The 17,015-nt window shown below is 39.6% G+C and overlaps 2 protein-coding genes across 2 annotated transcripts; one reads left to right on the top strand and one right to left on the bottom strand.

Moving 5' to 3' along the window:
• Positions 1-900: 900 nt before the first annotated feature.
• On the top strand, positions 901-1,930 carry PRA1.B2 (prenylated RAB acceptor 1.B2). The gene has a single exon (XM_087328889.1). It carries the CDS (start codon positions 995-997, stop codon positions 1,622-1,624), a length of 630 nt encoding a protein of 209 aa, XP_087185015.1. The 5' UTR covers positions 901-994; the 3' UTR covers positions 1,625-1,930.
• A 1,400-nt stretch (positions 1,931-3,330) lies between these two features.
• On the bottom strand, positions 3,331-10,858 carry LOC147857019 (cytochrome P450 704B1-like). Its single transcript, XM_087328665.1, has 6 exons — positions 10,458-10,858; positions 7,261-7,470; positions 6,698-6,997; positions 5,971-6,348; positions 4,114-4,317; positions 3,331-3,746 (listed from the first exon to the last, which is right to left on the bottom strand). The coding sequence occupies exons 1-6, from the start codon at positions 10,755-10,757 to the stop codon at positions 3,525-3,527; spliced, it is 1,614 nt and encodes a 537-aa protein (XP_087184791.1). The 5' UTR covers positions 10,758-10,858; the 3' UTR covers positions 3,331-3,524.
• Positions 10,859-17,015: the final 6,157 nt, after the last annotated feature.

A 17,015-nucleotide genomic window follows, 5' to 3' on the forward strand; every position in this document is an offset into this window, starting at 1 on the left:
CTTGTTGCCCTCTATACCATAGGGCTCTCTCTCCACCAAACCTTGGCCACATGAGGATTCACCATCATATCATTGTCGTCACTTATCAAAGTGATGACATGCCCTTTTTACATCAGCCCAATTAGTTGTTAACCTGTCATCATTTTTGAGAGTAGGAGGCCCATATTTTCCCTATATTGAGCATCCACCGACTTGAGAAATAATAGAACTTTACTCGTGTCGAGTACCGTCCTATCGATTATCGAGAGGCGTGCAAATTGCACCTCAAATTCTTGTAGCACTGTGGTGGTGCACCTCCCATCAAAGTTGCCAAAAGGCGTACTCTTCTAGTAGACCTCGTTCGAACTCGTCTCAATCACGGGTCTCTGCTTGCATATCGCGTATCCCCACATGGAGACTCGGCGCAGCCACCCTTGTGAAGTCACTCAGTTGCTTGGCCTGCAGGATGTTCCACATCAGCGTCTCAGCTTCGTAAGCCTCCAAATATCGAGAGACATATTTCCCATGGAATCGACGAGAAGTTCCCGCCTACTATTTTGAAGGCTTTGTCGAGCTCGGTGGTATTGTCTTTCTTGCATCATCCGGTCCATTGCGACGGCCATCATCGTGACTAAGTCTTCTCCTACACATACATGGACACGGACACATATGACACATACACATACACATACACATACACATATGACACATACACATACACATACACATACACATACACATACACATATGACACATAAACATGCGCGTGGGCCGAGAAGAGAAGTTTTGGAAAATTACAGAAATACCCTCCACACCACATCACAAGCAACAGCAAGCCTTCTTCTTCTTCTTCTTCTTCCTCTTCTTCTTACTTCTTCCTTCTTCTGTTTCTGTTCTTTCTTCATCTGTTGTATACACAGACAGAAGAACATACATCTAATCTAATCTTCTTTCTCTCTTCCCCACCTCCACCTCCACCTCCACCTCCACCTCCACCTGCAGCCCTGCAGCTCCCATGGCGTCTGTACCATCTGTAGCCGTCCCCTCGTCCACCTCTGCACCCACCGATCCCTCCTCCCTTGCCCCTCCTGCATCCAAGGTCCGAGCTTTCTTGGCTCGCTTCTCCGATACATGGAACCAGGCTCTCTCTCAGAGCAGGCCGTGGCGTGACCTCACGGATCCCTCCTCTTTCTCCAAGCCAGACTCCATTTCTGACGCAGGAAGCAGGATACGCAAGAATTTGACGCACTTCCGCCTCAACTACTCCATCCTCTTCTCCGCAATCCTCGCTCTGACCCTTATAACTCACCCTTTCTCGCTTCTTCTTCTCGGTGCTCTCTTCTCTGCCTGGGTCTTTGCTTATCTCATCAGGACCACGCCGTTAACACTGTTTAACCGGACTTACAGTGAAAGAGAGGTCCTGATCGTTCTGTCCTTGCTTTCTATTGTGGTTATCTTCATGACGAGTGTTGGATCTGTGCTCATTTCTGCTGCGATGCTAGGCTGTGTGGTCATTTGCTTACACGGGGCTTTCCATGTCCCTGATGATCTCTTCTTGGATGAAATTCCTTCTTCTTCCGGTAGCTTGCTTCCATTTCTTAGCACAGGTACTTTGCCGGCTTCTGCTGTTTCTGTAGTTGTCTGATGAGTGATGTTGACAGTGAGGATGGCGATGGTGATAAGAGATCTGATCAACTATATGTTTCCACACACGCATATATATATATATTTATATATGGATCTCATTTGCTTTTGGATTTGATTTAACACACTGATCTGAGTCGTTGACAGATGTATCTGATTTACTATATGTATGTACTTATGTACATCATTTGCTTATGCATCTGTTATATAATGTTGATCTGATTTAGCATCTGGATCTGATTATATTATTCAATGGATCCTTGCTTCTGATTATTTATTTATTTATTACATGATTGTGTGTTCATCACGGGTCTTTGTGTTTGTTTGTTAACATGTGGATCTGATTCATTACCATAATTCAATGGTTCATCACCTCTTGGTGAATTTTTGGACGGTGAGTATCTTGTATCTGATCATGAGAAGCAACCAAATTGTTTTTTTTTTATAAACATTAGCCGTCTCTTTCTTCTTATTTGTTTGATTTGTTGTCCATTGAAGGCGTGTGTATGTATAGATGTGATAATTGTCGTTATAATGATAATGTCTGCTTTGATTGCGAGGAATAATCAGTGAGAAATGAAAAATTATCACTTATAAAACCATGTACTTATCATGATATCAGTATATGTATATATGGATGTCTTTGTATGCGCATACTATTTGTATTTGTATATACATGTGTTAGTGTATACATACTTAATTGTATTGGCAAACAAATATATATGTGAATCTCTGGTTTGATTGCTAGGAACAATCATCAAGGAATGAAGATGATCACATATAAACCATGTGTTTATCATGATATCAATATATGTATGTATCTCCATACAGAGAGTATATTAATTGGTGTTCGTGTATACACACATGTATATTTGTATATATGTGTATAGAAGTATTTTATGTATTTATGTATGTACAGACCCCGAAGTATGTATGTATACATGTATTTCTTTGTGTATATTTGTATATATGTGTGTATACTTATGTGTATAGAAGTATTTCTATGTATTTATGTATGTAGAGACCCCGGATCTAAGTATTGTATGTATTCATGTATGTATATGTTCATGATGTCATGAATCCATGCTGCTTGAGAAGAGAAAAATGTCCCGAGTGTTTTAATTCATGTCACTATCTTAACCTCCATGGATGGGTCATTGCCTCGAGCATCTAGTCATGGAAGCTTACATGGGATACAATTCGGGATTTACATTGAACTACTACAAATATGAGGGATGACATTGAATTGGGATTGAGTAAATATGTGTATGTCAATGTCGAACAGAAATAGCAGTTGTGTAGTGTATGAAGGTTGTGGATGTTTGGCCCATGTCGAGTCCGAGCATCACACAAAGCTCCCATTCGAGTTGATAAAGGTTAGTAACTTAGTTTCTTGGGGAGAAAGTATGAAGAAACAAAGGCTTGCGGCTTGCCACAAACCTATATATTATGTATATATGTATGTCGACAAGCCTAGTTTTGAAATCTAGTTTAAAGTACCATTATCTCAAAATCATTAACATACGGACACATGTATATTGATCATACATTCATGATCTATTTATTAATGGAGTTCTTGAGCTTTTTATTGCCAGATTAAATGATCACTTTTGTTCTTTAGATTGATCTTATTTGATGGGCTCTTTCTTATGTATGTTTCTCATAAGAAAGTCGATCTTTTAGATGATATACACAGCCTTGGACATGTACAAAACAACAGATTGTTATTGCTAAGTGTTTGCCTTTACAAAGACAATACGGGGCTGATCCCCTAACTAGATTGATTGAGATTAAAACCTTGTCTTAGCATGATTTAATAGTACAATAGTGCAGCACCTAGCTTTTGATATATTCTTGCATTTTTGTGAGGTTTGAGATTACAAAACTAAAATGCTTTAGGATTACAAAGTGTGTTCAATTTGTGTGTCGTCCCCAATGTTTGCATGTGTTCTTGGTGTTATTCTCACATTGAGGCCATGCTTCAAGGACATCACGAACATAATTTTATAGACAACTTGACTATTGTCCACAAGTTTGAAGTGGAAAAACCGCAAGAGTAACGCACTTGTCACCTTCATTTGAAGATATGCTACGTCCTTCCCTACGCATATCCTTGGGCCAGCCTTCATTGGTTTCAGGTGTGAAAACGAAAAATTAATATGCTTGTATGACATAAATGTGCTTGTAAGTAGGGATAAGTGTGACTTGGTGTTGTGTATGTTTTTACAACTGTGCATTCTAAAAGCATGTTCATTGTTGTTTACATAATGTTGTGTTTTGCTTGGAGTTTTGTTTAAAGAAGCTTGGCTAGAATGATTGACAAATGGGCCACTATTTAAGTAATGATTATAATTACATAAACAATAGATTACTTAACCAATTGACTAAAGGAAGAGTTGTTATGTTTTGGCAAATGTAAAAACAATGTGCGGCATTTTGGCAAATAGTGACATTTGTTTATTCTTGTTTCCCTAACGATGAGAATTATACCTGAAATGATGTGAATTTGAATGGGGATTGTGGGCGGAATTTTCCGTCATCATCGAGCCATCGTTCCGGCTTGAACTCTTGAGCATCATGGCCCCATAAAAATGTCATTCGTGCCATCCCATATGGAAAATATGCCACTTGGTTTCCGGCCTTAATCCTTGTCCCATCTGGTAAGACATCATCATTCATTGCTTCCTTTCCGTCCTAATATTCAAGCATGTGTAATTTATATCTTTTTTTCCATTAAATTAGTAGCACATAAAAAAACTACTTCGATCCAACATTGGCATACCATCAGAGGCAAAGCATGAGCAAAAGTGATTTCGAAAGCCATACCATTATGTGAGAAACATCAAAACTATAATTGAAACATATTTAAAGAAGATAACCTTGAATACATCACGAAACACCACATTTACGTGTTGACTTTAAGAAATCCTATAAAGTTACTATCATGAATCTATAAGTAATGATCTACTAGAGTGTGGCAATGTCATAAGGTGTCATATACATATGTATTATGAAGTATGGATGCTATGTTTTCACACTATGCTTTAGCATTCAATGTCATGTTTATATCAAACACATTTTAGTGTGACAAAGGGATGAAAGATGTGCCATGGATGAGAGATGGATTATATTTTATGGTAGAATATTAATTCGTCATAAAAACTAATTGTTCATCGTATATTTTTTGAGTTAGCACAATTGAAACATAAGATCAATTTGGTTCAACAGTAGTTGTTTGGTTAGCTACTGAATTGGCAACATGGTTTCATGGGTGGAATGGAAATAACCCTTCTTTAAAGGTGGTGAATGGAACAGTTCAACCTACGGCTCAAGGAGATTCATTCTACATACAGGAACAATATGAAGATGTTTGGTTTTTAGTGGTTGGCCTTACTGTTTGGCAAGTGTGGGTATCTAGGTGCAAGGAGTCGTTTACCGGGAAGCGAACCCCATCAGCTGAGAGTTTAATGACGATTTGGTTTAATCTGATTTCTACGCTACAAGGAAAGTTTGACAGCCTTCAGGGGCCCTCTGATGCGAGTGAAGAAGCTAGATACCGCTTCCTTCTTAAATGGAGAGGTTATCCGATGTTACAGATGGTGGATGGCAATGCAAAGTGGATTTATCAGCCACCCCCGGTGGTTGTTTCCTCCTAGGGTACCAAACATACAGGTAGGTGCTGAATTGTGAAGAGATTGGAGGGTGTCTTTGCTAAATGTGGATTGTGTGAGGCTCATGTTGAGGGGAGTCTGTCGAGTAATTCTGTGACGAGGCTTTGTTGCTTCATTTATACATGATGTTTTCTTGTAGCCATTGCAAAGTGGCTTGTAACATATGAGTTATATACTATCCTATGTACATTTTCTTAACTAATGGAAGTCGATTTTTTTTGGAAAATAAAATATAAAAAAATAATTTTTTTGGGGGGTTTATTAAAATGGAAAATGTGTGCAAAATTTTGGGGATGTACGGATTCCAAAATGGGCTATTGAAAGTTTTGAACATGCTTTGGTGGTTCGTGTATCCTAAATCTGTGAACTATCTTAACTTTTGTGCTTCATCGAAATCATTTTGGTTCACCTCCTTGTTTTTAGTGTTACCCTCGATATGGAATATTTAAGCGGGATATGACTACTACATTTAGAACACATCATTTAGAGTCAATCGATTAAATCCTTTTCAGGAAATCACTTAGTTGTAACATCGTTTCTTATTTTTTACTATGGTCTAGGATGTTTTTCCCTTCAAAGGACGCAACTATAAACTTCATCATTGTGCACAAACATAATTTGCCTAATTTATAAAACTTTCATGCTAGAATATTGAAATAAGAGAAAATTATCATACCCAAGGCACTGGTGGATACAATCGTAGAGTTTCTGTTAAAGCGGCGTGGAGATATGGCATCCCATCATGAACATCCTCATATGTTAAAAAGTCAGCATACTCTTGGAATAAATACAATTGGTTCGAATTAGTTCCCTTGGGATTATATCCTGGTTTCCTCTCGATGGATAATAATTCTCGAAACACCTTTTCTTGCTTATCTTGATGAATGCACATGCAATATAAAAACCAGCACAATGAACTTGCTATAGAGTCACGTCCAGCAACTAACAAGTTCATGACAATGTCTCTTAAAGTTTGATCAGATGATAATGTTGCAAATCTAGGAACATTGGTTGTCTGTAGGATGAATGAGGAAATCATACCAACCAGTTTCTCCTGTAAGTAACATGAGAAGAATAAATTTGAAGGATGGCCACATATTTTATACCTAAAAGACATGTATTAATGGTTGTCTTTGACCATATTTGAAATTGAGGAATATAAGTAAAAGTTATGTGGTGGTATATAATGAACATGGTTTGTCCATCGGTATTTACAAATATAGGTAATTGGATTCACGATCACATCCATAGATACACAAAATGAACATACACACATCCATAGATACACAAAGTGAAGAAACATACTAATGAATGTTTATTGGAAATACTCCTTTAACTTGCATATTTATTGCCAAATTCATTTTTCAATATTCTAAAACATAAAGAAGGTGATGTTTACGCACCGAGGATGTTAATCCCTTGTCTTCCAATCCCTTCTGTTCTAACTCATGGATCTTCTTACCGTCCTTAATTTGCATGGCAATAAACGAGTTCAACTTCATGAGTTGTCTTTTCAAATTTCCTTCATGGCCAATACCTAGAAATCTTTCGATCTTCCACCACACACAAAAATATCTTCGAAATGTTGTTTCTTGGACAATATCAAATGTGTTAATAAGTGGATTGTCATGACTAGAGCTATCGGCACCTTCTCCCGTCATTAATTCAAGAATGGATTCAAATGCCATTCTTAAGATCAATCCCTATATAGAATAAAATGGTTGGCATATGATTGAGGATAAACATATTTAGGGGAATTATATTCTTAAAGTTAAAACACTCACTTGTATGAATAAGTTCTACTAATTGGGAATGCAATATTACTGGAATTAGTTTCTCTTGTCATGGATGAATTCATCTAACTTAACATTGTGTCATGGCCTAGCCCATTTAGAGTAAAGCTTTTGGGCTATTACACATCCATTCTACTATTAACATATTTTAAAAGAAGAGTAAGGAAATATACCTGAATATCTATATCTTGACTTGTTGACATAGCAAGGTTTTGTAAAAGCTTTAGAGAATTACTTTTGTAGATGATGTAATTCACATGTCTTAACTTTTGGGCCGAGAATTGGTGGTTAATAAGCTTCCTTTGTAATTTCCACATGTTGCCATCAATATTCAAGATGCCATTGCCCAACATGTCCAAGTGTCTCTCATGAAATTCTCCACCCTTTACCATGGAAGGAAACAAAATGTACTTTTTAGACCATATACCCCATGTATGGTTTCACCTTATGGAGAAGTTGATGAATGTCAATTTTCAACAAAATGAAGGTGTATATAGGGATCTTATGCAATGTGTATGGTAAGAACCTTTTTCGTTGATAGAATGTATGCTAAGTATATGTAATGTGCCTAAATTTTCATTAGATTTTGGAGACAATTTTAATAGAAAACATAATATATTGTTTTCACCTCACTTTCATCCTATGAAACAAATACACAAGTTTCCCAAAATGTTTAGATGTGTGAATTGGGTTGCCTCGAAGTTTTTTTTTTCCGCAAAATGTTTCGCACTTCGTAGTTATTTCTCCAATTTATTTTGCATTAACCCAATTTGTTTAGAAAAATTGAACCTAATGCACGATTAGAAGGATTATCATTACGGCCCAAATTCAAAAGAAAACTGGCAAATATGAAAAATTGAAGAAAACTAAATATAATTAACAAGAACCTACTCATACTTAGAGAGTAATTCGACAACACCAACATTACCAAAAGAATACATGAACAATGATGAGATGCAAACCTTCATAAAGAGCCAAAAGGACTTCTATCGAGGATCAAGTATTTATGCAATTGTTATGAATAGATTGCATGAAAGAAGAGAGAGATATAGACACTACACGAGATTTTATAATAATAAACAACTAATTGACTATATGAGCAAAAGCCAATAATAAACAATACTAGATATAAGTGGGAGGGGGGGGCTAGGGCCATATAAAACATTCTATGCCACATAGAAGTCTAAAGGAATCTATCGTGATGACTCATGAGAGAGTGAGTAGATATCCTCTACATTCAACACAAAGAGAAACCCCCATACAATTAATGCAAGACTATAAATTAGACACACTTGCTCGAAATCTCAACGATAAGGGGAATAAAAAAAGTAAGCTCTATAATTTTGTCACCTATTGAAAAATGTTGTTTGATATCATCAATTCAATGAAGCCCAAATTTCACTCCTAACTACATCCTAGAAGTTTCTTGTTTCTTTGCAACAGAGAACATTATTGAAGTTTAGATGCTATACAATTTGAAGCAAATCTCTCACTTGTCACCCAACACGTCTTGGTTAACTGATGGTCCAATTGAAAAGGTCAAATCCTAAACATCTAGGCGTTCAACACAATCAAGTTAGTTTCATGATATAAAACCTAATCTAATCACAATATAAAGTTTGAAGGTACCACTTGTAGATTTTTTCAAAGTTAATATGGAGATAAGTAAGTAGTCTCGCAATTGCAAACTTTATGTTTGAATCTTCTTGAACAAAGACTTGTTTTCATAGAAATTGAAGTTTTTGAATTACCAACATTAAATTTTTAATATAAAAAAACTAAATTGAGGTGGATTTTAGCTTAAAATTATGGTGAGATTTGTGTCAACTCTAACCGCTTTGTTTTGTCTTATTGTTTATTATTCTAAATAAATCATAAATGTATAGGAATTCAACTCTTTCATTGTATTGGGTTGGGTTGGGCATCACGCAACTATGTGAAACATCCATTTAACCATCTTCTCTATATCTCCCATTTTCTTGGCACATACAATAATACTGAAGTACCATTCTCTAACAGTTTGAAGGGATTTTCGATGTAATGTATAGTATGTAGTATGTGGGTACAAGAGTGCACTAATCCTCAAGACATTGTATAGTATGCATACACATAAATATGTATATATGTCACATCATCAAATGAATATTACACAAAAGAGAAATTAAGATATACAACACAACATCAAATGGATACATGTATTGTGTGCATGATGGACATGCAAATTTCGAGAGTTCTAGAGATCTTTCCTAATAAAAACAACCTTTTTTGAAATAAATGATAATATTGCAACCCTAAAATGACTTTTAGAACAAATATTACAAACCAATTGAAAAGGACACCTAGTAAATGCTCTAAAATTTTATGAATCTCAATACTCAATCAACAGGGAGAGTTGGTCCTCACTTCAAAACAAAGGTTAACAAAATCTAATGGTGCTATGAAGCCGGCCTAACTAGGATATTTGTGATTTTGATAAACAACATTGGAAGTGGGTCATTGATGAGCTCAAAACTAAGCTTTAAAAAAACTTAAGGAGCCATAAAGTGAACTTGTGGTGTTTAACCTCATCATCACACAAAAACTTATTATACTTCCTCTCATACTTGAAGTCCACACAAGTTTTATTTTTCAAGTGCTTATGCGGGTTGGTGGGATCCCACCAGAACTAGTTATACCAAAATCGCATGCAACTTCACAATCTCTTGGTTCTTAGAAATATGCAAAGACACTAACATATTTAGTTAATTGAAATTTGACCGATGGAGGAGTTGGTCTATGAAAAATTGAAGTCTCTTGAAAGACGTGGGATAATACAAAACACTATCACCTTCATTGAATAATGTCATAAATGTGTGTGGGGTGGGGAGACTATAAAGCATATGGTCAAGAATTTGCAAGGTCTTTCTCGGAAACCCAATGCATTGGTGACGCTCAACTTAAAATGGGAAGGATAAATTGGAAAATGACCAAAATGTTTAATTTTCAATGGATGTAGGTTTCCCTAATCATGTAACTAAGATCAAGATTAAACATGTAATAAAGGAACGATTAATATTAAAACACATGATCAAGGGAAAGATTACGATCCAACATTAAGATTAAACACATAATCAATTGAAAGATTACAATCAAACAAATTGTAGTTAAAAGTCATATTAAGCTACATCTAGATTAAACACACATAATTAAAAGAAAAATTAAGATTAAACACACATAATCAAAGGGATCTACTTAAAATCATGGAATGAAACTCAATTGTTTCATTTAATTTTTCTACTAATCATGATAAGTAGCTTCTTCAAATTATGATGATTTAATATACTTTTAAGTAACTTGCTTCATTTATAATTTAAACCCATTTAATATTAACCTTGGGATAGTTGTGGAAGTTAGTCTTAAGGATGTACTCGATGTTGGCAGGATCAATAGTGACAAAAGTTGACCGAGCAATGGATGTTAGCTTCACGGTGCGATGGTCTGACCGGAAATAGCTAGTTAGCCAATCCATGAGTTGGTTACGATGTCTATCAACTTCAGGTTGGCACCCTAGGATTGGCCATGTGACGGGATCTTTGGGATTACTAGCGGGGAATAATTGCACATTAAACAATCGACAAAAGATGATAATAATGAGAGCAAGGAAAGCCATGGTAATGACAATTACCACCATCTTATTGGAAGTTGGCTATTGTGTGCACACATAGAAACACATAACCTTAAGTTTCGGGTTAAAAAGTGTCTTAAACCTCAATCTCTCTCTCTCTCTCTCTCTCTCTCCTTGTATGAGACACACACACAAAGCAGACAACCACTTTCTAACATCTCTCCCTCTCCCTCTATGCATTGGAGGATCTTATTTATAGCAAATTTGAGATGTGTTTTGGGAAAAGATGAAGAAGAGATGTTATATGATCATCTTGTACACTTGTCCTGATTTGTAGAAGAAAAGCATTTCATCATTTTGTACGTATGTGTGTGCGTTTGAGATATTATATAATATACAAAAAAGCTACTAAAGTTCCATTAGCCCTAGCCTATCTTTTGCACCATCATTTTATTTCTCTAATTTAGCTTCTCCCCCTCCCCCCCAAATACATATTAAAATGCAATAAGATAATTTGACCTCTCAAACCACGCACACACAGAGGAAGGTTTAGTGCTCAAGACGACTGGCTTGTGTGTGTGTGTGTGTGTGTATGTGACACCTTACTTTTGATGAATTTGAGTTCACTTGAAAGCTACTAGAACATGGAGTTCCACTAGCCTAGGCCACTTTCTTCTTACCCGTCTTCATTATTGAGAGTCACCAACTCAACTCCAACGTGAAAATCTTTAACTTTTGGCTACATAGGTTATTTTTCACATGTGAGGATGATAATACAATCAATAAAAAAGAATGAGCAATGAATTGTGAATGAGCTCATCCCTCACCAACTTAACCACAAAGGGAAAAAAACTGAAGATGTGTATCCAGATCACATAGAAGGCAAATACTCGATCCTTCATGGACTTTGAACAATCATTCAAGAGGTCTAGATTTCAAAGCATTTGTCAACCAAAACACTACCATACATTGGATATTTACTTTTATTTATCATTTCCCCTACTTTTCTAACCATAGTAGGGGAATTCATTACATAATACTTTTCCAACCCATAGATCATATTTCTACAACTTGATGAGTTAAAATATCATGATTTGGTCTTCCACTTGTCCTCATCTTAAGCTCTTTAGATATATTGCAAGATGATTGATATACTGCATCTTCTTTTTATCCCCTCCTTCCCCTCGTTTTACCTTTCTGTAAGTGCACTATAAATTATATTGCATGATGTTTGTATGTCTGCACTATGGCACAAAACATTGTTTTGTGAAAATGCATGGTATGTAGGCAAGTAAAAGGAGTAATAATATTATCAACATGATATGATTGGTGTAATTAAAGTGTGTATAGTACTTCTAGTAAACTTCGAGTTTGGTTCGAGATTGCGCACATGAATAATGTATGCTATGCAAGGAGGTCACGACTGCATGAGCAATATATCGTGTTCCACATGTTGATTTAAAAAGAGAATGTCTATTTTGTTTTATTCATTGGATCATGAGGAATAAGTTTTTCTGGAGGCAAATCACATCACGATGTTCAACCAAAGTTTCTTATTTGTAGTTACAAAGATGAAAATGTGTTCCATGTGCATCATATCCTAGTTCATGTTGCATAAGTTTATTCATGGAGTGACCCTCAAAGCAATTTTGCATGAAGAATTTGATTGCATGTTTGTGAAGAAAAGAATGTTCAATGTATTTTGAACTTTAACTCAATTAATGCTCAAAGTAAAATTAGATCGACATATGTCCAATAAGTCACTTGTGACAATCTAATTGAGTTTTCCTAGGCTAGAAATAATGCAAGCCTTATGTTTTGAAGAATCTTATGGATGATAAAGCTTAGTGATTTCATGAGGGTAAATGTTTTACACCATCTTTTATCCACCAAAAATTAGTTTACCCGTTGAGGAGAAGAAAATATTGAAACTTGTTGTGTTATTATCGGTGATGTTTTTTGTGGAGTTCGATAGACTGATTTGATGATCAATCATGCAAAGATGAAATTCATAATCAAAATGATTGTTTAGACTTTCTAGCATCCTCTCTGAGCCAAGTTGAGAAACTTGTTGAACTTGGCCAATTTCTTGTTGTCCCTCAAAATGAGTTGTATAGATTTAGCAAATCCAATGACAAACTTTCAATTTACTTGCTATAATTAACTGTCCAATGTATTAAAATATAAAAACCTAACATATTACAATAAGTTTTATACTCCAAAAAGATGAACTTTAATTCCATGGTGGACCTTACAATACACTTTAAAATGATGCGTTTGGCATAAAGTGAACTATATGCACTTTGAAATTGGACACGACTTCTCAAAGGAAAAACCATTCATCAAGTTTGAAACCAATGTTCATTGGTGTCTTCTCAACATGACAATGATGTTTAATGTCTATCAAGCTCAAAAGGAATAAGTTTCTTACATTTTTGTGAATGAAAAACATCATCATGGAATAATGAAAGTTTCTAGAACCTCTCATTTATTAGCGAATGTCTTACTATCATAGGCAACAAAGAAGATGTCTATACAAAGCAATGTAATTGGCTAAGAACAATGTTACGGCCATGACCATATAATATCCCGTGGTGAGAATTAACCGTAGTATTCTATACACGTGGATAAGTGTGAGGGTTAAACGAGAGTGTAAAGAAGGGGAGGATTACTTTTAATCCTCGAGATTGAGACAACCCATTAGGCCAAGTGTGAACTTGTCTAGGGGCCTTGGGTATCGCTATAAATAAGAGGCCTAGCTACCCTCATTTGATCATCTTGTTGACTACGTCGAGACTCTGTCTTGTGGTGGGTCAACTCTTGTAGCGAGCGCGCCAGCACCAGGTACGACTCAAGGCCACGACGGTGGTATGGGACGCCGATTGAGGCTCGAGTCCGTCTCGATCCCTTCGCTTGGGGATGGTCGGGTGGATTGACACCCTTCTTTCTCTCTCTCCTTTCTATCTATTTATCTTTATTCTATCCTTATCTAATGCTTACTTTAGTACATGTCTCTAATAAACAATGCCCTATAAACATAAGATATCGTTCAAAGTTAAAATGGTTACAATGGGGATCCCATATAGGAATGTCTTAACATGTTGTGGTAAGCATGCAAGAGGGTGTGCATGGAATTCATCCAAATAACATCATTCTAATACAAATTATTCATTTACCATTCAACTATCATCTCATGCCACCAAGGTTGGTTAGGTTGGAGCAATAACAGAGTCTGTGTCAACAATCAATATTGCACTTACGAATTACGATCAGGGAGTGGGGAACTCATTTAGGATGGGTCTTATGCCTAAGATTGTTGGGTGCTAGCATGTAGATATACATGTTAATGCTTAGATTTAGTAGAAATATTGTAAAAAATACAATTGCGGAAGCTAAGACGAAATCGGCTCAGTTGGATAGCAACATAATACAGACACAAGTTTAACAGAAACCTTAGACGAGAGAGAGACAAAGTTAGAGCAAAACGGACCACATCTGTGTCTTGGTCTTCTTGCCCTTCTTGGCTTTACCTCCCCCTTTTTCGGTTGGCTTCGACTTGGGTTTTCTGTTTCGGTGCGTCCCCTTGTGTCTGGTCTCAACCGTCCCGTGCACTCCGACTTCCTCGGTCGGGCCGAAGTCAAAATTGGTTTCCGACTCGGCTTTTTAGTCATCTTTCTCATTACTCATTTCATTCCTCCCCCTCAAGTTCGGCATATCGAGGTACTGCACACCCCGTTGTCGAGGTATTCCTCGCGGATGCGTGGAATGAGGCGAGACCTCAGGGGTCCTGTACCGAAGAGCAAGAGAGAAAGGACAAGAGACCCACTACGTGCGAGCGTAGATTCACAGGGACACGGCCCTTCGACACAAAGACGCGAGTGGGACAGCGACACAGAGAGACACGAATGTATGTATGTATTAACAAAGACAACAACAAGAACACGGAAGCAATAGAAAAAACACGAAGTCGGTTACAACCGAACAGGCCGGCGGACAGATGCCGATGCCTGTTCGTAAAAGCACAGAAAGACAGGAGCAGGTTGGAGGTGCTGCCGGAAGCACTCGGGCATTCCTCAGAGCAGCACGAGCCTCCCGAAACCTACACAGAAGGAAGCTATGGAGTTTGTGAACCAGAGAGAGAGAGAGAAGCCTTCGCACGCAAACCGACAGCACTTCGTCCTCGACTCTCCGCGATCCTTCGCCCCTCCTCGTCTCCCTCCTTTTATAGGCAAGGAAGGAGCCGTTTCCCCTTTACTCCCTACCTACCGAATCTACCTAGGATCTCCTATGTACAACTTAAGGCGCACGTGCATGAAGAGTCGGTTTCTACGCTCCGGTGCACCGATTCCGCTCGTGGACGGTTTTCTTCACGACATCCGCCCCCACCTAACCGTGCATCCACCGGCATGCGCCAAATTGTGTTGGGACGGAGAAAACCAATCCAGCCTTCATTCTCCGCCCGTCGGTTCTTCCTCGGTTTCGGATCGCTCGTCGTCGCGGTCCAAGTCAACCGGATCCGGCTCGTCGTTGTGACGCTTCTTGAACGCTTTGATCCGCTTCCCAGCTACCGGTATCGCCATTCTCGTACCGTCGAGTTCCGCCAGATGGTACGTCCCGTTGTCGTTGGCGCTTTGTACCACGTAAGGCCCGAACCACCTTCTTGCGAACTTCCGTGTCGCTTGGTGCTGGTTGTCAAGGCTGCTGTCATAGACTAGCACCCAGTCGCCTTCCTCGATCTTCTTCGGTCGGAGCCGGTGCGTTCGGTCGAACCGGGCTTTGTTCCTCATCCTTGCTTCCCGAAGCTTTTCCGCAGCCTGCTCCACGTCCTCCGGTCTTCGCTCGAGCTGTCGTGTACGCGCCGCCAGCAGTTCCTCTCGACTCATCTCGTCTCTCCAATCCACGGTTGCCCACGAGGAGATCGTACGCTCCATCGGCATGACCGGCTTCTGCCCAAACATGAGCTCTGCCGGCATGAACCCGGTTACCAAACTGTGCGTAGTTCGGTCGGCCCACAACGCGTAAGGCAGCAGCCGCGGCCAGTTCCCGACTTGACCTCCGCAGGCCCGAACTAACGCCTTGATGATCGGTCCATGTCCGCGCTCCACCTTTCCATTCGCCTCCGGATTGTACGCAGTGGTAAGCGAGAGCTTGACTCCTAGCCGGTCGAACAGCTCCTCGGCCTCTTCGGCATCCAACTCCCCGCGATCAGCCACGATCTTCCCGACGCACCCGTACCGGCATATCACGTCCTCGATCAGGAACCGACATACGGCCGCGGTCGTTTTGTTCTGAAGGGCTCGGCCTTCCACCTGGTTCGTCAGATCTTCCCGAGCCAGGACCAGATACCGCATCTGTCCTACTCCCATCGGCATCGTCACCAGGTCTACCATCCATTTGAAGTGGATGGTCGGAGGGTACGTAGGGTGAAGCTCGTCCCGATGTCGGACTATGGAGTGCATCTGACACCTCTCACAAATTGTCACGAACCGATGCACGTCCCGGTACAGTCCCGGCCACCAGTACTTCCCCTTTATCTTCTCGAACGTGGCCCACGTTCCACGGTGTCCGGCCCAAGGGCTGTCGTGGTAGCCCGTCAGCAGCTCCTCCTGTTCTTCCTTCCTCGCCACCACCCGGAGCGAGACGCCGTTCCTCTTCTTCGGGTGCTTCCATAAGTATCCGTCCCGGAGAAAGAATCGGTAAGCTTTCTTCCGGATCCGGTTGGCCTCGTCCTTCGTCCATGACGCATCCGGCGTCATTGTCCTCAAGAATCCCCCGATCTGGAGCCACTCGCCATCGTACCTGCTCTCGTCGAAGTCGTTAAGTGCCGGAGTGCTCGTCCCATCGGTTGTTATGTACGCTGCCTCGAAGAAGTCCACGCCGACTTCTTCGTCCTCCAAAACCATGCCGCCCTCGTCATCAAACCTCGCCCTCGAAAGCATGTCGGCCATGGCGTTGTCCTTTCCGGAAATGTGCCGTATTTCCGGGTCCAGGGACTTGATGTACGCTATCCACCGGAGCATCACCAAGTCCGGTGTCGCGCATCCGGAAACCATGCCGAGAATCGGCAGGCAATCCGTCTCGATAACCACTTCTGTCCCGATCAGGTAGTCTTTGTCAGCCTTTACTGCCGAAACGATACCCCAGAGTTCGCGTTTAACCTGGGCGTACCCTCGCTGTCGTTCACTGAGGACCTTCGCACCGAATCGGATCGGGAACCGAATGCCGTCCCCGTCTTCTTGGTTGACGACCCATCCGATCCCGGTCGGACTCGTATCCACCGTTATGTATACCGGGGTACCCTTCCCGTAGACAGCCTTCCGGAGC

Source organism: Azolla caroliniana, unplaced genomic scaffold, assembly GCF_043228905.1.
Source record: "Azolla caroliniana isolate FFs.n. ecotype wild unplaced genomic scaffold, voAzoCaro1.0.p SCAF_12, whole genome shotgun sequence".
Taxonomy (NCBI): Eukaryota; Viridiplantae; Streptophyta; class Polypodiopsida; order Salviniales; family Salviniaceae; genus Azolla; species Azolla caroliniana.